The 23,866-nt window shown below is 44.1% G+C and overlaps 1 protein-coding gene across 1 annotated transcript; it reads left to right on the forward strand.

The window, feature by feature from the left end:
* Positions 1-11,536: 11,536 nt before the first annotated feature.
* RMI2 (RecQ mediated genome instability 2) lies at positions 11,537-22,250 on the forward strand. The gene is made up of 2 exons (XM_066576187.1): positions 11,537-11,857; positions 21,853-22,250. Exons 1-2 carry the CDS (start codon positions 11,563-11,565, stop codon positions 22,005-22,007), a joined length of 450 nt encoding a protein of 149 aa, XP_066432284.1. The 5' UTR covers positions 11,537-11,562; the 3' UTR covers positions 22,008-22,250.
* Positions 22,251-23,866: the final 1,616 nt, after the last annotated feature.

The raw sequence follows: 23,866 nt of genomic DNA on the forward strand, positions 1-23,866 counted from the left end.
CAGGGGGGTGGTATAGGGCTTGAACGTCACAGGGGGAAGTTGTAATGCCTTCCCTGTCTTTCAATTGGCCAGAAAAGCGCGCAAACGTCTCAGGGAAGGAAGTGAAAGTAACCCGAACACCGCATGGTGTTCGTTACGAATAACGAACATCCCGAACACCCTAATATTCGCACGAATATCAAGCTCGGAAGAACACGTTCGCTCATCTCTAGTTTTTATGTTTCGCTATTTTTGTACATTTTAAGCATTTTTTTTTTAAAGGTTTGCTTTTGTGTCGCCACATTCCAAGGGCCGTATTAATTTAATTTTTGCTGGCGCTTTAGAAGTCGGTGTTTTTTGCGGGATGAACTCTAGTCTTCATTTATCTATTTTTTTGGAACAGTTAAAATTTTGATCGTTTTTTATTCCATTTTTTCTAGTGGCAAGATTAACAAAATCTGTAATTCTGGCATGTTTTTTATTTTTATTTTCCACTGCATTCTCTGAGCAGTATAAATAATGTATTAAAGTCATTCTACAGGCTGGTACGATTATGCCAATACCAAATTGTAATAGTTATTTTTCTTTTTCATTACTTTTTCACACTTCAAAAAAAAAGTAATAAAAGTTTAAATCACCCTCCTTTTGCCACATCTATAATAAAAAAATCTAAATCCTAAAAGAAAAATACAAATTTGGTATCGCCGCGTCCATAAATGTCCGATCTATCAAAGTAGTGCATTATTTACCCCACATGGTGAAAGTAGTCCGAAAAAAAATAAAGAATGCCACAAATGCACTTTTTCAGTCACCCTGTTTCCCAGAAAAAATTCAATAAAAAGCGAACAAAAAGTTGTATGTATTCCGGATTGGTACCAACATAAACTACAGGACATCCCGCAAAAAATGAGCCCTCACTTAACTACGTCGACGGAAAAATAAAAAAGTTATTGTGCGCAGAAGATGCAGCAGAAAATAATTTTAAAAATTTAAATGTCTTTAAAAAAAATACAAGTACTACAGCAAAAAAAAAATATATATACAAGTTTGGTATCGTAGTAATTGCACTGACCCATAGAATAAAGTTATCTGGTCATTTCTGTTGCAGTTTGTGCGCCGTAGAAACAAGACGCACTGAAAGATGGTGGAATGTCATTTTTTTTTTCATTTTACTCCTCTTAGAATTTTGTAAAAGTTTTTCAGTACATTATATGGTACTTTAAATGGCACCATTGAAAAATACAACTAGTCACGCAAAAAACAAGCCCTCATACAGCAACGTCAATGGATTAATAAAGTAGTAATGTTTTTTTAAACGGGGGTAGGAAAAAAAGAAATGGGGAAAAAAGAAAAAAAGGGGCCATGTCATTAGGGGTTAAATAATGTACCAACTTCCTTCTCTGGGTCATTACGACGCACGGATACCACATGTGTGATTTTATTTTAAATTTTTTACAAAGGAAAGGGAGACAAGTGTTTTAATTTTTATTTTTTTTATAATTTTTTTACTTTTGTTTTTTTTAAACTTTTTAAAATTTTTGTCCCTTTAGGGGACTTCCACAGGAACCCATCAGGACCCCCTGATCACTTTCCGGGGGTCCGATGGTGATAGCCCTTTACATGCTGCAGTGACAGCCCTTTACATGCTGCAGTCACATAGACTGCAGCATGTAAAGGGTTAACACAGCAGAGATCAGAGGTTTTCTCTGATCTCTGCTGTAAGACCTGGTGCCTGGCTGTCCTCTGACAGCCAGGCACCAGCTCTCCCTGCCACAGAGACGTTGGCTTGCTTCTCACAAGCCGATGGTCTCTATGGCAACCTATAAACAAAGCAGGAGACTTAGAAGCAGGAGATTGCCGGCAGATCGGCAATATCTTCTGCTTCTGTTGTTCAAAGCCCTTGCTTTGTTCTCTGTGGGACTGTGCAGGCAGAGCACAATGCCACAGCTTGTGGCATTGTGCTCTGCAGCTCCCATAGTGATACATAGTCCAGAAATCTTCCGGGCTATATTGCTATGGGCAGTGGAGCTCGTCCCAGAAAATTTCCGGGCGTGCCACTCAAGGGGTTAAGGGAACCTGTCATTCAGCTGAGAGCTGCCCCTGATTGGTCCCTGCGCTGAGCCAATCAGAGGCAGCACTCACTCACCCATTCATGAATTCATGAATGGGTGAGTGAGAGCTGCCTCTGATTGGTGAGGGCTGTGACCAATCAGAGGCAGCTCATTCAGCAAGCGGGGATTTTAAATCCCCGGCTGCTGAATACTACTCATAGCAGTTCAGGAGAACTGCCGGACGGCCGCGGCTGAACTCCGTCTGCCGGGACAAGGTGAGTATATTTTTTTTTTACTTTTTACACATTTCTGGATGAATTTCAGAGAAGGGCTTATATTTTTAAGCCCTGCCCGAAAATTCATCGTGAGATCGCCCACAGCCCATTGCTTTCAATGGAGCCGGCTGTATTGCCGGCTCCATTGAAGTTAATGGGCAAACATCGCTCTTCTCTGCCACAGCTGTTACAGCTGTGGCAGAGAAGAATGATTTGTCTACTATATGTTCTCAATGGGGTCGGCGCTGCTGCCGCCGGCCCCATTGAGCGCATATATAGAAGAGAACAGGAATCGCAGATCGCAGATAGGTGCGATCTGCGATTTCTGTTCTATAATTTATCGGACGAGCGCATAAAAAGCGCTCATGTGTCCGATACCATTGCAAAGCAATGGTTTTATAAAATCGCACATCGCATGCGCATCAGCAGATTGCACGGAAAATCGCCCGTGTGACTGAGGCCTCAAAACGCATCACATCTATGGACTTAGGATTTTCACGCCTTTTTTTCACATGTGTGAAAAAAGTTGCAAGTGTTTCCATTAGTTTTAAGGTTAAAAATCGCACTGCACTCGTATGCCAATCGCATAGTATACAAGTGTGAAGCTATTTTTTTCAAGATTCCATAGAAAATAATGGGTGATTCCTTGCAAGGAACTGCCCGAATGTAGGACATGCATTCAATCATTCTGTTACCAGACAGAACTCGCCCGTGATACTCACCCATGTGAATACACCCTCAATAAGTTATATAATGCAATTCATAAGAGGTCATTGTGCAAACTTACATTTTTTTAAATGTTATTTTTCACTTTTTTGTTCTTTAACAAGGAAAGAAAGGAAGATAGTTGCTCTTGCTGTACGAAACTGCTATATGGAGGAGCATTGCACTGGTACCAGGTACTGATGAACAACCACTTCCTTATAAACTGAGAGGGGCAGCTGCTTAGTGCTATTCTTGCACATAGATAAAGGACTCCAAAGGTGTCAGGCCAAAAGATGTGTAGTGCACCATGCAGGCTTACAGGCTATTAGTAACACAATATTTCAGTCCAGTTCTAAAGACCAGGGGCTCTCGGTCTGGCACCAGGGCCCGGTGATGCTATTGATCTCTCTAATTTAATGCTTAAAGGGGTTGTCCCGCGCCGAAATGGTTTTTTTTTTTAACCCCCCCCCCCCCCCGTTCGGCGCGAGACAACCCCGATGCAGGGGTTAAAAAAACAAACCGCTCAGCGCTTACCTGAATCCCGGCGGTCCGGCGTCTTCATACTTACCTGCTGAAGATGGCCGCCGGGGTCCGCTCCCTCCGTGGACCGCAGCTCTTCTGTGCGGTCCATTGCCGATTCCAGCCTCCTGATTGGCTGGAATCGGCACGTGACGGGGCGGAGCTACACGGAGCCGGCATTCTGCACGAGCGGCTCCATTGAAGACAGGAGAAGACCCGGACTGCGCAAGCGCGGCTAATTTGGCCATCGGAGGGCGAAAATTAGTCGGCACCATGGGAACGAGGACGCTAGCAACGGAGCAGGTAAGTAAAAAACTTTTTATAACTTCTGTATGGCTCATAATTAATGCACAATGTATATTACAAAGTGCATTAATATGGCCATACAGAAGTGTATAGACCCACTTGCTGCCGCGGGACAACCCCTTTAATGCCACATAATGTTTGTACAAAACATATCAAAAAGCGTTGGGTAAAGAGCAAAACAGCTGACTTTAAGAAAGAATTAGGTGCTTTCCACTGAATTAATGCACGCATTTGTCAATAACCCATTTACGTAACACTATTAAAACTTTTAGGTGTATTCTCATGGGCAGGCTGTGTAAATACACCCTAAATATTGGGGTGCATGGCTAGAACAATGAACACATAGAACAATGCATGGTCACAAACTGCATAGCAAAACTCTGATACTTCATAGTAAAACGTGTACAGGTTTTGCTACATAGTTTTTGACCTCACAGCACACTACCCGATCGTGTGAATACAACCAAACCACAGATCATGATAAACATCAATCTTAAACAATTGGTTCACTTTTCTAAAGTGTTAATTAGGGAATTTTATGAAGCTTTGATACGTCACTCTGTAAATATGGGAACTACTATCAACCAGTGACTGTCCTTACAGATATTCGGTTAAACCAGTTCCAACATAAGACGGAGCCAGTCGGCCAAGGGGTTCCATTTCCTGCTCTTTGAACAGAGCAGAAAATCGGAACCTCCAACGCAAATGTGAAACTACCCTAATATAAATATGATACAGTAGGATGAATACAAGAATACAGGTGAAGCATTGATAGAATTGTTACAACAGTAGTTGTTGCATCTCCATGCAAGCCAATAAGAGCATTGAGTCTCCAATAGTGGCACCCACATCTAAGACCAATAGAAGAGGTTATCACATTCCGCTCCACTGACTGGAAATGATACCATCGTGTTGGCTACTGGACCACCCAGACTACAGGAAGCACAATGCCCAACCATCTTCCAGCAAACGGGTCACAGGGATCACCTACAGCTTTATTTATTTAGGAGATCCAAGATGTTTCACTCAACCGCTTCCACTGGCATTTAAAGGGAATGTGTCATCAGAAAATTACCTATTATACTGTATAAATCACATTTTTCTGTTAAACATTTTTTTTATGAATTTTTTTTTACATTTTATTTCACAATATGTTTTTTTTTTAAATCATAAAATCTTGCATTTTCACACTGACTACAGAGCCTTATAGTAATCTGTCACTTCCTGATCTGTGGAGAAAATGTCTAAGGGGTCATCTCACTAACATCACAGGCAGGATTACACTGAAAGGTAACACCTATATGTAGATAACACAGGATCCCCCATTCACAAGAGGTGATCAACTGTGACTATCTGCTCCCCGTCCCTGTAAAATGACCTCTGCACAGATGACAGAGCATATCTAGAATAGTCTCCCATACAAGTCAATGGGTCCACTCCTGTTCATTGTGTGAATAGCCCATGAGGCTGCTGTAAAGCAGCTCTCTAAAGCCTCTAAATGCTGGTAAATGGAGCTCAAACAAGATGGCAGCCCCCATTGTCAGATACAGACAACAGAATAAAATAATCTACAATCAGAAAATAAAAACAGATTAGAAAAATGTAATATGTTTCTCTATCTACTTTTAATTAATAAACAATTTTTGGAGTGATTTAGTCCCTTTAATGCCAAAAGCTGCAAAACCAGTAGCAGGTACCGCCCAATGCCCACAACAACTTTACAAAGGACTGTCAGCTGTAACTTTCATATACAGTACATATATAAAAAATACATATATACAAATGGCAAAACCTTCAAATAACTTACCAACTTAGGTTGGAGGGCAGGACAAACAATCTTCTCAGGTGCGACCACTCATGCAGTAAGGGAGACACCTGACCACTTACAGCCACCTGTAAGGATCATAAGGATAGTAGACAAATTAAAGGGAACAGCAGCATAATATATATTAATCCAATATCATTAAAAGAGCTTCACTCATTCTCCATTCATAAATGGTTTAATTATTATCCATACTGTCAAGGAGCAAGCTACTAGACCACCTACGATCAGGATGTTTAATTTTCCACTGCAAACCGGGACAATAAGCTAATTATTGTTGGCAGTGTATTTGATGTATTTTCTAAGCATAACTGTGTGATGCTCCTACTTCACATTCTACATTTTATTCTAATACTACGTCTGATTGTGCTCAGTAAGCGAAACCAAGTAATCTTGTAGATATGATACCTTTTAATGGCTAACAAAAATACATGATGATACATAGCGAGCTATCGAACCTACCCCTGAGGAAGAACCCTGAGTAGGTTGGAAAGCTTGCTATAACATCATGTATTTTTGTTAGCCATAAAAAGATATCATATCTACAAGATTACCTGGTTTCTCTTACTGGCTAACACAGTACTAAACTTTTTTCGTTTTGCCTATTCTGATACGACTACATGGGTACTACATTGTAGGAAAAATCTGAAGTAAGGATATGTTCACACATTACAGATATTGGTGCAGGGTAGGTTCACATGTGGCATTTACACTGCAGATTTTCAACTATGGATTTGCATGCAGAAAATACACAGCATGTCAATTTATGCTGCAGATTTTCACCGTTGATTTTGCCCCTTCAAATGGGGAGGAGGAAGGCGGGGGGGGGGGAATCCACAGCAAATCTGCTCTAAAATCTGAACCAATTAAGAAATGCATTTCATAATAGAATTTTTCATGTTCCCTCAAAACCTTTGGTGCTGTGAAAATATTCCTACATACGGAAATTTGATATTTCTGGTTAGCTTTTTTTCCAGCAGTGGAGAGACTGGTTTTACCGAATATCTGTAAGGACAGTCACTGGTTGATAGGAGTTCCCATATTTACAGAGTGACGTATCAAAGCTTCATAAAATTCCCTAATTAACACTTTAGAAAAGTGAACCAATTGTTTAAGATTGATGTTTATCATGATCTGTGGTTTGGTTGTATTCACACGATCGGGTAGTGTGCTGTGAGGTCAAAAACTATGTTTCAAAACCTGTACACGTTTTACTATGAAGTATCAGAGTTTTGCTATGCAGTTTGTGACCATGCATTGTTCTATGTGTTCATTGTTCTAGCCTTGCACCCTTTAGGATGTATTTACACAGCCTGCCCATGAGAATACACCTAAAAGTTTTGATAGTGTTACGTAAATGGGTTATTGACAAATGCGTGCATTAATTCAATGGAAAGCACCTAATTCTTTCTCCATGTTATCTGTTTTGCTCTTTACCCAACACTTTTCGATATGTTTTGTACAAATATTATGTGGCATTAAGCATTAAATTAGAGAGATCAATAGCATCACTGGGCCATGGTGCCCAGGCTGAAAGCCCCTGGTCTATACCACAGTGGTCCCCATCCAATGTCACCCTTGTTCAAGGAAGCAGGATCTTAACCAGAATGTGCATAAAACAGGCTCAAGTCATTTAGATCATTTGGGGTTTTACTCCTGACTGTTGCTCATTTCTAATGATGCCATCCTGGTAAGGAAATAACTAGAGATGAGCGAGCGTACTCGGAAAAGCACTACTCGCTCGAGTAATTTGCTTTATCCGAGTATCGCTGTGCTCGTCCCTGAAGATTCGGGTGCCGGCACGGAGCGGGGAGCTGCAGGGGAGAGCGGGGAGGAACGGAGGGGAGATCTTTCTCTCCCTCTCTCCCGCCCGCTCTCCCCTGCTCCCCGCTGCGACTCACCTGTCAGCCGCAGCGGCACCCGAATCTTCAGGGACGAGCACAGCGATACTCGGATAAAGCAAATTACTCGAGCGAGTAGTGCTTTTCCGAGTACGCTCGCTCATCTCTAGAAATAACACCACATAGCTTCCAATTGTCCTGTTTTCGAGCAATAGTCTTTAGAGTTAATCCTTTTTTTACCTGAAATGTCTATCCAAGGACGTTCGATAGCTCTGCACATCATTTGTTAAGAGCTAATTCCCACGGACGGATTTCTGCCGCATTTCATGCGGCGGAAATCTGCGGCGTTATTTCGCAGCTATTAGGTTCTATTGAACCTAATAGCTTTTTGCCTTGCAATGTTCATGCTGTGGAATCCTACTGCGGAATTCCGCAGCATGAAAGAAATCACGGCATGTTCTATTTGCCACGGAAAAACGCGCGGCCGGCTTCCATTGTAGTCGATGGAAGCTGTCCATCACGCGATACTTACACTGTAAGGGCAGCTGGCGCGTCATGCGCTGCTCTGTGTATGCGCGCCGGATCGCCGGACAGGACTCTTGTGGCGGAGCCTGCAGAGTTGAGTATGGGATCTTTGTGGGGCACTGTGTCAGACTCTGCTGCGATATTCCGCTGGCGGAGTCCGTCACGGCCGTGGGCAGGAGGCCTAAAGGTGTTTTCTGGGACTCTAATATCGATAGCCTATCCTTAGGATAGGTTATCAATATCTTATTAGTAGAGGTTCACTGCTGATCAGCTGCCTGAAGAGGCCGCAGCATTTAGGTGAGCGCTGAGGCCTCATCACTGTATACCAGGCACAGCGCCATGCATTTTGTAGTGGTGATGCCTGGAATAGTAGCTCAATCCCATTCACTTGAATGGGACTGAGCTGCTTTTAGGCTATGTTCTAAATTAACATGATATGACTGGTCTGAGAAGTGGCTGTGAAGCTCACTCAAGATCTCTTCAAACAACTGATCAGTGGGGGTTCTGAGTGTCAGATATTGATGATATACCCTAAGGATAGGCGTAAGAGGGGTTAGCAGTGCACCGCTTCCTTCTTGCTAAGCCACGGAACTGCTCTTACAAGCCCCACTCCTCTGGCTAGTGATGCAGCTGAGATGGGAATGGGTAAAAGAGACAGACGCTGCAAGCTCTAGAGGGAAAAGTGCTCAAAGAAGCTCCATTCCTCCAGTCATATCATGCAGCTGGGTAGGAGGGAGAAGAGAGGCAATGGAAGCACCATGTAGATGTAGTGGTCAGAAAAAAGGTGCTACATAGCTCTGTTTATAATAACCGGCCCTGGGGGGTTTAATCTGAGTCATTTTGAACAGCAGGAGGGAGAGGGGGAGGCATATAAGGACAGAGCAGCTTCTTAAAGTGGCGTAGGCCACCAAAAAGGAGGGGAGGGAGAGGGGGAGGGGGAGGCATATAAGGACAGAGCAGCTTCTTAAAGTGGCGGAGACCACCAAAAAGGAGCAGCTCTTTTTCTTCTGGTATTTGAGGTTCTGCGACGGAACCTCCAGCCAGAGCAACTGACATAGATGTGAAACCGTTTTTATATATACACTGTTTCTGTGTCATGAAAGATAAACAATTTTTTTGCCTTTTAGTAAACAGTTGATTACTGTGGATTTTGCAGCAACCGAGAACCAGGCCCCCAGCCGAGGAGAAGGAGGGGTACAAGATGGCAGCGGTTCGTGGTGGCTCTACCGTCTCCTTTTCTCAAAGGCTGAAACGTAACCCGGCTCAAACACTAGCAAGGGAGATAAGATTTTAACAGACTTGATAACTGCAATTCAGTCCTAAATTATAATCGTGACGCCAGTGTCCCTTTTGATTTTCAAATACAAGCTAATTCACTAGTACTTCTTAACATGAAGTTACAGGCTTCAGAACAGTTTCCTGATCTCTACCTTTCTGAAAACATTTGACAATAGACAGTTCTTCTCCCAAAGCATACACATCCTCAGCCGCTGTTATCTGAAGGGCACTTACTTGGGTTACACAGTCTCACTTTAGTCTTTAGCTGTAACAGACTTCTGCGCTTCCCCTCCATATGCAGTTCAGCAGGGGGCGAACAACTCTTGCATTCCCATACCGACTTCTTAAGCAGAATCTCCTGTGCTCTTATTCTGGGAGGAAACAAACGTTCCAGCAGCAGAAACATAGCTGCGGCCAAGCCCCGGCAGGAGCACCAGCCCGTCTCTCCTGCGCTCACCTCCTTCTCCAACAACACACTACTCACTAACTCCTCCCTATTCTACTCAAATCACCAATCACAACACACTGACGAAACAGAGAGACAAATGAACTTACTTAAAGACAAACAGACTTACGAATGATGGGAGGACCCTACTCTGGGTCACTACACTTTAAGGGTGAAGTCACACGAACGTATATCGGCTCGGTTTTCACGCCGAGCCGATATACGTTGTCCTAGTATGAGGGGGGGGGGGAGGATGGAAGAGCCAAATGCAGAAACTGAAACTTAGCTCCACCCCTGCCTCGCCTGCTCTCATTGCAAATAGTGCCAAGGGGCGGAGAGGAGGCAGAGAGGGGGCGGGAGCTCAGTGCACTGCTCCCGACTCTTCCAGCCTCCTCCCCCTGCAGAGAGGGACGCCGTATATTGTCCGGCGTGAATACCCGGCCGATACACGGTCGTCTGAATAAGCCCTAAGAAAGTGATGCTGAGAGTTGTGATGTAATGTTTAAAGGGGTTCTGTGGTTTTAACCAAAGCATTTTGAAAGGCTGGGTAGGTGAGAAAATAAACAAGACTAAATACTTACCCGTCTTCAGACCCCAGGGCCCAGCTAAGCTGCTCTCACTGCCCCATCCTCATGTCTAATCAGAGGCCTCACCATCTGAACTCCTGGCATCAGCGCTCACATGATGACAGGAGTTCGCTGAAGCCTCTGATTGTGATGGTTGTCGGCAGATGAAAATGAAGACGAGACAGCAGGAATGGCTTAGCTGGGTCCTGGGGGCCGAAGACAGGTGAGTAAGGGCCCCTGTCCACGGGCGAATTCTCACTGCGGTCCCCGCGGCAGTAATTTGGCCATGGGGAACGCAGTAAACGCTTCCCTTAGCGTTGCTATGGAAAGCGCAGCCCACTGTCCACGAGCGGAGAATCATAGCGATTCTCCGCTTGCGGACGGCTAATCTGTCAAATAGGCTCACCGTGGAGATCCATCAGCTGGCTCCTGCTCCCTGGCGGCAGCTCCCGCGGCGGGTATCGTAACGCCCGTGGACAGGCAGCCTATATTGTATTTTTTATTTTCTATCTCTGCCATTTTTATGTCTGGATTCATTTTTTTCCAATACTGGAAAGTGGGTGCGTACAGGCATTTGACTAATCTGGCTACACGGGGGCGTTCCCACGGGCGGAGGTGAATATATAGTGTCTTCACGGGCCGAAGCACACTGTTGTCTTGTGTTTTTCTGCCTATTGACGGTCTTTTTTACTTGCGTAAATCACAGATTTTGTGCATATATTTATGCACGCCAATTAATATCAATGTGTTCTAAAATGCGTAATACGCACTAAAATAGCACATGCCGTGTAATATTTCACGCATTCGCACATGCTCAAATGAACGTACCCATTCAAATCAACGGGTTCTATTTACTGCGTATTACGCGTTCCAAAAATGTGCACATAATACGAAACATATTTTTCGCTCTTGTGAATGAGCCCTAAAAGTCAGTAAGAACCTCCAGACCTACACACCAAGCACAAGGCCCATTATAGGGTGTTGGTATTATGTTATAGCATATCTTGTGTCACATTGCCTCATTCATCTTGTGGGCACCTTTATAAGGAATTGCAGTAATAGAATGTGACGTGCCATGTTGTGTCCCCACCAATAGCGGGTTATAACAAGAACTACAAAACCTAAAAGCTACACCAAAATGGCGGCGGCAGCCCTGGCAGGAGACAAGTGCTCAGCGCGCAATGCGGCCTCTTGCGGATAGCAGTCACGTCAGTGCGGCGCGCTTGTTTGAAGCGCGGCTAGGATTACACATGGCGGCGCCGCCGCCGCCGCCGCCCGGCAGCGGACACTTCAGCTCACCCCCGGTGAAGGTGTTGGCGGCGCAGCTGAAGCAGTGCAAGAAGCGGCCGGGGGCGCCGCCATCATTCTGGCTGGAGAGGAGTCCCGGCGGCGGGGAGCTGGAGCTCAGCGTTGTGTGGATGCAGGGCAGGGTCACCCAGGTGCGACCGGAACGGGGGACCACACTGCGCCTCACTGATGATTCCCACACCTTCACTGTGTGCGGGGCGGACCGGGTGCCCAAGGGAAGGCCATGCCTGGAGCCAGGTATGCGGCTGTGTACAGGTTACCCCCATCCTGTGGATGTGCAGCAGCTGGAATGTACCGAAAAGCTTGTAAAACTTTCTAAAAAACGTGGAGTGAAATAGAAAAAAACCCTGTAATTCCGCCATCTTTGGCAGGATTTGTTTTTCTGGTGTACAAACTGCTGCAAAAATGCCCTAACTCTATTCTGCGGGTCCGAGCGATTGCCGCAATACCAGATGTATTTTTTGCGTGTGCGCTGTACCACTTTTCAAAAGCAAAACATCTTTGGCGAAAACCTTTTTATTTTCTATCACCATAACGTTTTTTTTTGTTACATAGTTTTGTGGGATGTGACAAAAAAGGTGTAATTTTGGTGTTGTATATTACATTCTAGTTCCCACGGGGCCCTTGATCCTGCGATTGTTTGATCACTCATGCAGTATGTCACACCGTACCATTCCATTATACTGCCGTCATGACATATTACAGGCTTCAGAAGACCCCAGCCTGCCGTGACAACTGAACGGCACCTCGCCATTGTATTGTAGGCAGGCTGTCCAGCAACCTCAAACTTTGATTAGGGGATTTAAATGTAGCAGTTAGAGGGTTAACATCTGAAATGAACCTTCATGCTGATCGCAGGTGTCAACTGTAAGAAGCAGAGGGCACTCACCTTGTATGGAACAGGACATAAACATCACATCCTGTGTTATTAAGGGGTTAAAACTCCTGCAATCTAGGCGGAGCAGGTTTAGTGCTCGGGGGTCGGAGACCCAAGGAGCCAACCAGAGCCGTGTAGAACCACTTCTACCTTCTCTTCTCCATAGCACTCAGCGTCATGTAGTGGATGGTATAAGTGTATCTTGACTCCACCAGCAATTCCTGGTGGAGTCTAGATTGATGGCTGGAGTGCTTCTTCATCTTCAGGTCCTGCAAGGTCACTAAATTGATGTAGACAAGGCATACAGCTGGTGCCAGCATTGTATTCCTGGCGGCGCGAGGTGCAAGTGCGTTTTCCCCAGCAGCGGCACAGATGCAACGGCACTTTCCTTCTCGGCTGTCAGCAGGGGATCGGCCGTCAGAGATGATACAGAGGCAGGTAGCGCCGGCACGGAGCCGTGAGCTGCTGGGCCGGCACGGAGGCCTTCGGCAGCTGAGGAGGCGGCGGGTGGGTGGTAAGCATAGCTGAAATCCTGGGGCCGATGGAGCACACACACACGCTGCAGTGGCTGAAATTGAATTGCGACTGCCCTGGAAGGTTAGGCGGACGGTTCCTTGGCTTCTTACCCTTCATTACATGTAAATGCTGCTATGTTACAGTGGTAAAATGGCAGCATTTACAGGTATTCATGTAAGACGAAGACGTGAAGGAACCTTCAGCCTAAGCCTGCAACTCTGTCACTAATTAATCCACAGTGTGCTGCTAGGACCTTCCATGCTTGACCCTATCGAGAGCTAGGGGTATGATAGGGGCGTTCCTCCTGTGAAACCCCTAGCTTCCAGTGGCATCAAGATACATTAATACCGTAGTGGATAGAGAAATCCGCACTGCCACTTCCTGTATTGAAATTTATTGCATGATCACCAGTAAAACACCCCCTCCCCCACCTGTTTAATTGACTGGAATTCTTGCAGGTGGATTCCATCGGCAGCCGCCCTACGGCTGTGTTCATTCAGCAAACTTTACTACATATTCCTCAGCAAATCTGCAGTGAAGTCCGCATTATTAACTGCTGGTCTTTCCATGTTCAGACTTCAAGACCATGCTGCAGAAAAGAGAGAACTGATGAGTCGTGTCTTCATGTGGATCCTGCATCGGGGAAATCTGCAGGCAGGTTTGCTTTATTGAATTGGGCTAAATAGATTATTTCCCCCCTTCGCCCCCGATCCGTGGCTGCTGCAAAAGCACATTTCTAAATTTGGAGATCCTCAGCCAAAAAAAATCTGACACAAATCACCCTATATCACCTAAGAGCCCTGATTGGTGCATGTACCAAAGTTGTTCTCATCCTAACACCCTTAAAGGGGTTGTCCCGCGCCGAAACGGGTTTTTTTTTTTTCAATAGCCCCCCCCCCGTTCGGCGCGAGACAACCCCGATGCAGGGGTTTAAAGAAAAAAACGGATAGTACTTACCCGAATCCCCGCGCTCCGGTGACTTCTTACTTACCTTGCGAAGATGGCCGCCGGGATCTTCACCCTCGGTGGACCGCAGGTCTTCTGTGCGGTCCATTGCCGATTCCAGCCCCCTGATGGGCTGGAATCGGCACACGTGACGGGGCGGAGCTACGAGGAGCAGCTCTCTGGCACGAGCGGCCCCATTCAGAAGGGAGAAGACCGGACGGCGCAAGCGCGTCTAATCGGGCAATTAGACGCTGAAAATTAGACGGCACCATGGAGACGGGGACGCTAGCAACGGAGCAGGTAAGTGAATAACTTCTGTATGGCTCATAATTAATGCACAATGTACATTACAAAGTGCATTAATATGGCCATACAGAAGTGTATACCCCCACTTTGTTTCGCAGGACAACCCCTTTAAGTGCTACTGGTTCTCGTAGGTGCACCCTTAAGATGCTGTGAAGATAAACAGCTAATACTGGTAGAAGTGCTTCCTCTAGGCAGTCACTTATCTCACTTCAGTACTGTATTATTAGGAAGGGGGTAGTGCGATTACTAAAATCTAGAGACCACATGGAAAGTCCCTATACTGGAAACTGGAGAAAATACCAGATTTTCCTGTGTATATTTGTAAACTTCACGGACTGCGAAACATCCGTTTTCAATCAATTCTGAATTATAATAACCTTTGTACAGCGCACACAGATTATACATGGAAGACCTTTATGCGGTGCTTCAATTGATATTGGGATCTATCCCCTTTTGGGGCTCACAATATTCACCTATGATTTTGGGGTGTGGAAGGAAACCAACACAAAAATGGGGAGAACATAAAACTCATTAGTCTCTGGTGGGATTTCAACCCAGGACCACAGTGCTGTAAGGCACCGGTTCTAACCATGCTTCTCCCTCCATGTTAGCCATGTACAGTGAGTGTGGGGTTAATTGCAGCATTTTCTTAGTAAAGCATTATTAGGCTTTAGGCAATCTTTACAGTGTAAATGCCACAGGATTTCCTGTGGAACATTCTTCAGCCTCTACAGTACGAGCCATGTGGAGTAGATTTAAGCAATCTGTGAACATGGTGAAGAAACTTTATGCAACAAATCTGCAATTATTACTACTTTTTTATCTTTAACCGCTGCAGATTCTAAATCCACGGCACATTTACTTTGTGGATTTCAACCCTTGAAATACAAGGGTTAAAATCCGCGACAGACTTGCAACAAAAAAATTTGGCAATCTGTGCCGTTTATATGCAAATTTTGCTACTATTTTGCGAAGGTGCGCATTCCCGGGATCTGGAAAGCACGCCTGAGCGACAAGAAAATGCCCGGCCAGAGAATTTATCGTATCCAAGGATGACGGAATGGTAAGCATATGGGAGGGCACCTGTATAGGTAAGTATATAACTTCAATATGTCTATAGATTCGGAACCACCCTTGGACCGGTGAGCAGTACAAAAACATGAAAATTTCAAAATCAAAATATTTTGTAGACCACACGGACAACGACAGTGTTAAATGTCATTGTAGGCCAGAGGAAGGACCAATGTACCTAGCAACAAGAGTCTGTCCTCGGTATGACATTATCAGGTGATGCAACAGCACCAGCAACTTTATAGATATTAAGCAGTGGGGTTGTAGACCCGGGTCTTGGAGTCGGGTAGGAATTAGCAAAACGTTGATCCAGGGATTATTCTGACGGCCATTATGGAGTCCGGATGGATTTTTTTTTTTCGCCCCAATTGGGCTAAATTGGCTTCTGCCGCATTGGGTTTCTTTTTTTTTTTTTTTGACTTCCTCTGGATCAATGAGGGGGTGCAAACAGGATGAACTAGATGGACATTGTCTAACATACTATGTTACTATCTTGAGGTGCTAAAACTGCTGTGCCATGGGGCTAACAAATGAGTGTAGTCGTGGATATTGGCATGTTATCACATCGTGTAAGGTGGTGTTTGATTTCATCTCAGTGAGTTTTACTAGTATATGGCAAAAAACGGAGCAAATGGTGAATATTTGAAAAATGTATTTAGCCAAACATCACGACTAGAGATGAGCGAGCATACTCGCTAAGGACAATTACTCGATTGAGCGTTGTCCTTAGCGAGTATCTCCCCGCTCGGGAGGAAAGGTTTGGGTGTCGGCGCGGGTGACAGGAGAGTTGCGGCCATGAGCAGGGGGGGGAGAGAGACATCTCCCCTCTCTTCGCAAAAAGTCTAAAATCGCTAATGCCGAATGTCAAAAGGCTTTTCTGGAACGTCTCAAAGTTAAGGCAACTGAGCATCACATCTGCATCTCTGATTTGGGAAGCTGCTGTTCGGGGGTTGATTGCTTATTCTGAGACTGCAAACATGATCAGTGAAAACATGGTAGTCGATACACAAGTGCCCTTCATACTGGTTGGAGATATTAATACCAAGATCAAACGGAATTTTCACGTTTTAAGCTAGATTATCTGCCCATCGACTCCGGGTGGAACAAGTACAGATCTAACATTCCCCTGTAATGTTGACGTCTATCTCTTACCATATGCATGTTCTCCTATCACAGACACATTGTATGTCGATGTGTACAGAGGCTTAGAATTAAAAAATGAAGTTTTAAAAATAACTTTTCAAACCTCCTAATGACTAGATGTTTTTTTTTGTTTTTTGCAGCAATACCGATTATGCATACCAATGGGTTTTCTATTTTACGCCCCCTAAAGACTTGCACCCGTGACCTCTACACGGCCCCCTTTATTTTTTCCTCGATAGGAACACTGTGCATACAATACTATTCTGACCATTAAAAAAACCAATCATATCAAATATTAATTCATGGTTTTCTGAACAAAGGCTAAATCTGGCTCTAGACGTTTCGATTCTAGTCAGCAGAACCTGCAAGGCCTTCCATACTAACCATAGTGTTAATACAACCCTGAAAGTCAAGGTTGCCACCATAGATGCCATTATGAAGTATAAAACTGTAAAGCACTGAGCATGGTGATGAGGTTATCTCCGCATAGATAGGGGCGCCTCAAAGAGTGGAGAACTGCTGTAGACTAGAGGACTCAACATGTGTTTTGCAGGGTTGCTCAAACTATTTAAACTGAGGCATGTTGCAATATTACATTCCTGCTGTAGCGCTGCTGCTGGGGAGGTGTGGACATGTCAACAGTCTACCTTACCAAAGATGGCTGATGTTGATGGTACCCCAACCTCCCACCCTGGGATAGTGCTGAGTATTGCATATCCACAACACAACATTACAAGCGTGGTAAACCAGACTAGGATTAAAAGGGTTAGGCTGTTTTCACACTGATTTCAGTCTCACATTTGTGACTTCTATGTAGAATACTGCATGCAGATGGAAAACGAGATGGAACCATGGGGTATCGTATGTGGAACAAAGACCTCCTTGGTCTCCATCTCATGTAGTGTCTGCCCCTCAGAAAAGCGCCAAGGATCCCTGTGCAGAATAAAAGTAATACCTTTCCGATCTCCGGCTGCTCTGGTGCCGACACTTTCCCAGTCTCTTGCTAATCTCAGTTCTTGCTTCTTCAGTGATGTCAGTGGTGTCAACACGTTCCCTCTACTGCCGCCTGTTGACTGTAAAGGCTACATATTTGCTCAACATATCCTTAGAGCAGAACGAGCAGAGACCCGCAGAAGATCAGGGAAGTGTTGACACCAGAACTGGTTTTTTTTGTTTTGTTTTGTTTTGTTTTTTTGCCTTTTAGGCTTTCTTTTGCTTTCTGTTTCTGGTTCACTATAACCTGCACTTTGACCTATGAGTCTTCTCAAAACCATAAATCCCATGTCTGTTACCTATTCATTAAATTACAGCCTATAATAAGAATACGGGACAGTTCCAGGAAGTTGTACATATTATTTTTATCTGAACTGTAGTTTGCCTAGAACTGGCCAAGTTCTGTGTAGATCTTATCACCAGATTGCTATTGCTTGATCTCCTTTTTCCCTTCTGTTTAGTACTTTCCAGTAAAGGAAGAAGTTGGGAGATTTTCTATAACTGGTATTTTATTAAGTTGCTCATATCTAAATACGGAGGTTTCACTGCCAGCCCCCTAGGGACGCATGACCCCTTTCTAAGACTTGTTGTACAGTCCCCATAGAAATCTATAGGCCTGTACTGTACTTCTATGTGCCTCTGATACATGAATCTACGTGAAGAAAACGCTTGTGCTATATTACTGATATTCTCCACTAGAAGCATTGCTTCCTCTCTACCGTGTTTCCCCGAAAATAAGGCACCCCCTGAAATTTTCAGAAGTCCCAAATATAAGGCACCCCCCAATAGTAAGGCATAGTAAAGTGTGCAGGCAAGTCAAGAGGCCTGTCACCTGCTGCCATCCCCGTTGTCTCCTCCCTCCAGATGTATAGGTAGATCTGCAGACAGTCTGCTGTTATTCTGTCCCTGCTGTGCTGTAAAGGTGTGCTGTTGTGAGCTCCCCTTGCTGGCTGGAAAAGTCCATACTGTACGTTCTGTTTCTGCTGTACATGTCTGCTGTGTGAGCTCCCCCTGGTGGCCGGAAGCTGCAATACCATCCCTGCTTACAAGTGGTACAGGAACTTCTGTCTGCTGACAGGTACGTTACTTTACAGCCCTTTTTTTTTTTTTTTATGGCTCTGTGTGTGAGTCAGGCAACCTGTGTGTGATTCTTAAGGCTGGGTTCTCACAGAGCGTATTTCCAGCGGAAATCTCGCAGTTTGGCCACAGCGATAAACGGCGAGATTTCCGCCGGGAAAGCGCTGCTTCAAAACCCACGGCACTCAGCCGCTTGTTTTGAAGTGACCTGTCGGCACGCTTTTCCGTTTCTGTGGCCGGTGAATCCGCACCACAACACTGGCTTCTCCCAGCTTTGCCGTGACAGATTTGCTGTCCCATGTGGACTAGATTTCTGAGAAATTTTGTCCACAAAGCTGGCCAATTGAGGGATTAGCGGCCACAGACGGATTTGCCGCGGTGAAATAAGACACCCCCTGAAAATAAGACGTAGCGCATATTTGGGAGCAAAAATTAATATAAGACGCGTCTTATTTTCGGGGAAACAGGGTAGTTCGCACAGGGCCTTTCATCTTCCCTCTCCATTGTGAGTCATGACCCTCAGGCACCATATAGCAGCACACATCATGGCTGCAGGCCTAGAATAGGGTTAGGGACACTGTACAAGGTTAGCACATGCTACATTGTCATCTGCATAGATTCTAACTTTATTCATACTCTTCTTAAGACTTTTTGCTGCTTGCTTGAAGGATAATCCTTGTATGATGTGATGGATTGTGCTATACATGCTTTGCATGGACGGTGGACAAACTCCTATCGCAATTACTAATGATTACACAATTCCTGTCACACAGTTATAATGAAGCCCAAGGAAAAAACAAATACTGGACAAATGGTGCAGCTCTTTTTAGGAATAATGGGCAGCTGCGATCAGGATATAGACCTGTCTTGTTTCAGGGACACAGCACCTTTCTCAGCATGGCTGGGTGGAACTCTGATGGATTACGGTATGAAAAAACAAATACAAAGAGAAAGCAACAAAAAAAGGAGATAAGAGTTGGGTTTAAATAACAGACCGCTTCCATTTGCTCAGATTCTGTTTCTGCTTTGTAAATGGAGTAAGTAACCCTGCAGGCTGCACTATTTGTTCTGTTTAAAAAAAAATGGAAACTCAACAGAATGGAAGTTTTCCATTTTTGGTTTCCGTTTTTAAAAAACTATTGAAATCAATAGGGGAAAAACCCGATCCCTCTTTTTTTTTTTTTTTTTTTTTTTTTGTTTCTCTGCCCCAAAACGGAGTAGAGAAACAAAATTATGACCAAAGCCCCAACACATGTCAACTGAGCCTAAGCCAACAGATCTATTATATGTATATATGTTTGTATGTGTGTATTATATAATTTTTTTTTTTTTTAACATTTCTGAGCTATCTTGACATTTTTATATGGCACGTTTTACTCATCCGTTCAGCCTTTATTGTATTTTGTTTGTGATGTTAGGACTTTTATTTTTGTTTATTTTAATCCTTTCTTTTAATGTGTATTTTGAGTAAGAATCATAGGCTTTATCAGTTTAGATTAAAATGTTTTTATTGCTTTTTATTATGACAATCCTGACACCCACCAGCTATACTCCTTGATATGATTGTCAGAGTTCTACCCAGTCATTTTGAGGAAGGGGCTGTGTCCTCAAAGCCTTACTGCACTGGTTCTGTTGCTAAATACATAGGAGTCAGGTCTATAGCCTGGTCTCATTGGCGTATTCTTAAAAATGGCTGCACCAGTTGCCCAGTACTTATGTCTTCATTTGGCTATATTAACATGCCTGTTTATCACTATGACATATTCTGGACTGGCAGCACCTTATACCCATATCTCATTCACCACTGTTCCTCGTGTAAGGATACACTATATATTGTGGTCCTGGCTTTTTTTTTTGGAGTAGCTTCACCTTTTTCTGTACCACTTTGGACAGTTATAATGAAGGAGATCACAGCTCATCCTCTTGACTGTTAACCTAAAGGACTTTAGCTCATTTAGGGGAACATAGAGAAGTGATAATCACCTTGTCCTCTCTACAGGCAGAGATGGTACTGGATCTAGATGGTCATGTGATTCTGTGCTAATGCATCATGGGAAAGCTAGCATAGTATAGAGAAGATAAAGCAGGGAGAAATCTCCGCATCAAGATGGTGCCTGATAGGTCTCAGACAGGAGGCTACACTGCATGGAAGTGACTGCAATTTAGAGAGGAGACCGGAAATCACATGACAGGTGTAGTGAAAATATTTTCACTCAAATGGCTTATGCCTTGCTGGAGAGATGACTACAAATATGTTTCTAAATGAGAAAGTTTCTGATTCTAGATGGCCAATGCAATACTAAGACGGGATCTTTGTGGATGGTTTGTTTCCAGATCGGGAGGGATTATTAAAGAACTCTGTCCAGATTTCTGCAAACTCTTGAAACCTTATATAGTGGAGCTTTAGTTGACAGAACTAGTTGGGACGTGAAGAGCTTCTAAAGGCCCTCTTACACAGAATAATTCGTTCAAACTAGCAAAAGTGGATAATTCAGTCTAAACGCAGCAAATGACAAACGATAAATTGTTCACCTTTCATTTGTGCAGGCATAAAAATCATTGCTGCTTCATTCAGTTTAAATCGCGCTTGTTTTAGTTCTGACTTATACAGTGAATGTGAATGAATGAAAGATTTATTGTTTGAACAAGCCAACGATGTATCTGCCTGTATAAACAGGCTGCCCAAGCGAACTCTGACCTTGTTTGCTTGTTCATACGATATATATCGTTTGGTGTAACTGACCCTTACCTCTAGCCTCACTGAGATGTCCATCACTTTTTTTTTTTTTTTGTTCTCTCATGACTTTTTTGGTAGGCCATTAGGAATGATTGATTTCTGCAAGTCTGCAATAATCCCAGGAATCTTGTGCCTAGAAACTTGCTGTTTGTTCAGTTTGTCTATGAATGCTCCTATTGCAAGGCTATCTAAGGGCCCATTCACACATGTGTTTAGGGCTGCAGTTACAATTACATTTCTCGTTTCATTTTGGGAACAGAAGAAGACCGGAAATGTTTTTGGTTTTTTTTTTCTCCTCCCATTGACTTCAATGGGTTTTGAAAAAAACGCAAAGCAGCTTTCCATTTGCTTTCTGTTCTTTTGAAAACCCATTGAAATCAATCGGGGGTGGGGGGATGTGTTTCTGTTTTAGTTCAGTTTTTTTTTTGTTCCAAATACAGAGACAGATTTGTGCTTGAAGCCCTAAACACAGGTGTGATTAGGCCCTAATTTCAGGGGCTACCTTAACTAGATCTCTTAAGAATTTCAGAACTGACTTGATGATTTCTTTTCTTTTGCCTTTTAAAGGAAAATATGTGATGGTGATGGGCTCCGTATTATCCTGCAGCCCTGAGCCGATTCTTCGGGCCGTGAAGATTAGTGATCTCTCGGACAATCCTGTGCATTGTACTATGTGGAAATATGAAGTCGAGGATCTACATGCCAACATCAAGTATAGCTAGTGTATTTAATTGTACAAGTGGACCTACCTTACAGATTCACTGGAATAGACTCTAAAAGCATTTTGAGGCCATGTTGTAGGAAAACTGTCCTTCTGTTCTATTTAGGGGCAAATGATAGTATAACATTGGTCAGTACTGTCAGTGTGATGGAGTTGGAGGCACGTTATGTAACTATTGTAAATTAACCTGCTGTATATATGACATATCTGTAAACCGTAAATTAAAAAGTAACTTTGTATGGTACTTGCATGTGTCACTTTGTGATTGTACCTGGAGATCTCTCAGTGCAATTTTTTTTTCCCTAGCTTCTCCATGACAGAACTACCTGAGATAACCTCCTCCTGATAGGAGAGGTTTAAAGCCCCCCACCTTCCTCAGTGTTTTTCCTGTCCTGCCAGAAGGCAGGTATCCAGAGGTGCTGGGAGCTCTCAGTTCCAGCATGAAGATGAAGATACTTACCGGGTCTGAGGCAGCGGGGACTGTTTCTCCCTTCCTGAAGATTGTCTCCTGGGACGCTGCAAGTATGGTTTACCCAGGCCGGATTTCTCCACACCCAAGAGTGGCTTTACGTGAGGGCTGCGCTCATCTTCTCATCATCCCAACGTCGCTGGTCCGTGATGTATGTGGGCCCGCTGTAGGAGCGAGCACGATGCTTCCCTAAGTGTCGACTGGGATGGAGCCTAAGGGACCACGTGACCGATAGTGTTGGCAGGGGCGGGGCGCATTGGTGGCAAAAATAAAGGAATCCGAGAGAAGACAAAGTGAATTTCATAAAATCCTGAAGTTTACAGGATCAGCATCCATTAGACTGCAGTGCTATTCAGTATGTGCTCCAGTACTGGACACCCATGAACCGGCTGCTACCTCTGGTGTAGTAAGTAGCTCTTTGGGTGCCACATGTAAAAAAACAAATCTATCTGTAAAAAGAGTCTTGCTCTTCAACCCCCCACCAGGGGGAATTCCTTAAATCAAAGCCATTAAGGTAGGGCGAGAGTGCAGTCCTTCTCATGATGATGGGCCCCGTTCTGCGAGAACGCCTGCATCCCCAAGATTCTAGAACAAGGGTACCAGATAGGCTCCTTTCTCATCCCAAACAATTTCTTGACAATCTCAAGCCCCAATCATCAACTACACCTTCTCCACCAGGGGTTTCTGGATTTACTGCAATTAAAGCCAGTGACTCCAGTCCCCCAGGGGGAAAAATGCTCAGACCACGATTCCAGGCTATTTTTGATAAGGAAATCTGGCATGATTTAAAAACTCTAAACACCCACATAAAATACAGAAGGTTCAAAATGGAAGTTACATACATAGTAACATAGTTCGTAAGGCCGAATGATGACAATGGCCATCTAGTTCAGCCTGTTATCAGACTGTTCCATGGATCAACCCCTAATAGTTCCTACCTGCCTGTAAACCCGAATTAACAATTAACCTAAGATTTATAACCTATAATATCCTTCTCCAGAAAGACATCAAGTCCCTTTTTAAACTCTTCTATGGATTTCGCCATCACCACTTCCTCAGGCAGAGAGTTTCACAGTCTAACTGCTCTTACAGTAAAGAACCCTTTTCTATGTTGGTGATATAACCTGCTTTCCTCTAAATGTAGCGGATGCCCACTTGTTACCGTCGCAGTCCTGGGTATAAACAGATCCTGGGAGAGATCCTTGTATTGTCCCCTCATGTATTTATGCATAGTTATTTGGTCGCCCCTTAGCCTTCTTTTTTCTAGAGTAAATTAATCCCAATTTTGATAGCCTCTCTGGGTATTCCAGTCCCGTCATTCCTTGTATTAGTTTAGTCGCTCTTCTTTGAACCCCCTCCAGTACTGTAACATCTTTCCTGAGCACCAGTGA

Source organism: Eleutherodactylus coqui, chromosome 8 (genome assembly GCF_035609145.1).
Source record: "Eleutherodactylus coqui strain aEleCoq1 chromosome 8, aEleCoq1.hap1, whole genome shotgun sequence".
Lineage (NCBI taxonomy): Eukaryota > Metazoa > Chordata > Amphibia > Anura > Eleutherodactylidae > Eleutherodactylus > Eleutherodactylus coqui.

Coding starts and splice junctions, on each gene's coding strand:
- RMI2 (XM_066576187.1), top strand. CDS start 11,563: ATGGCGGCGCCGCCGCCGCCGCCGCCCGGCAGCGGACACTTCAGCTCA. Junction 11,858..21,852: donor AAGGCCATGCCTGGAGCCAG/GTATGCGGCTGT, acceptor TGCCTTTTAAAG/GAAAATATGTGATGGTGATG.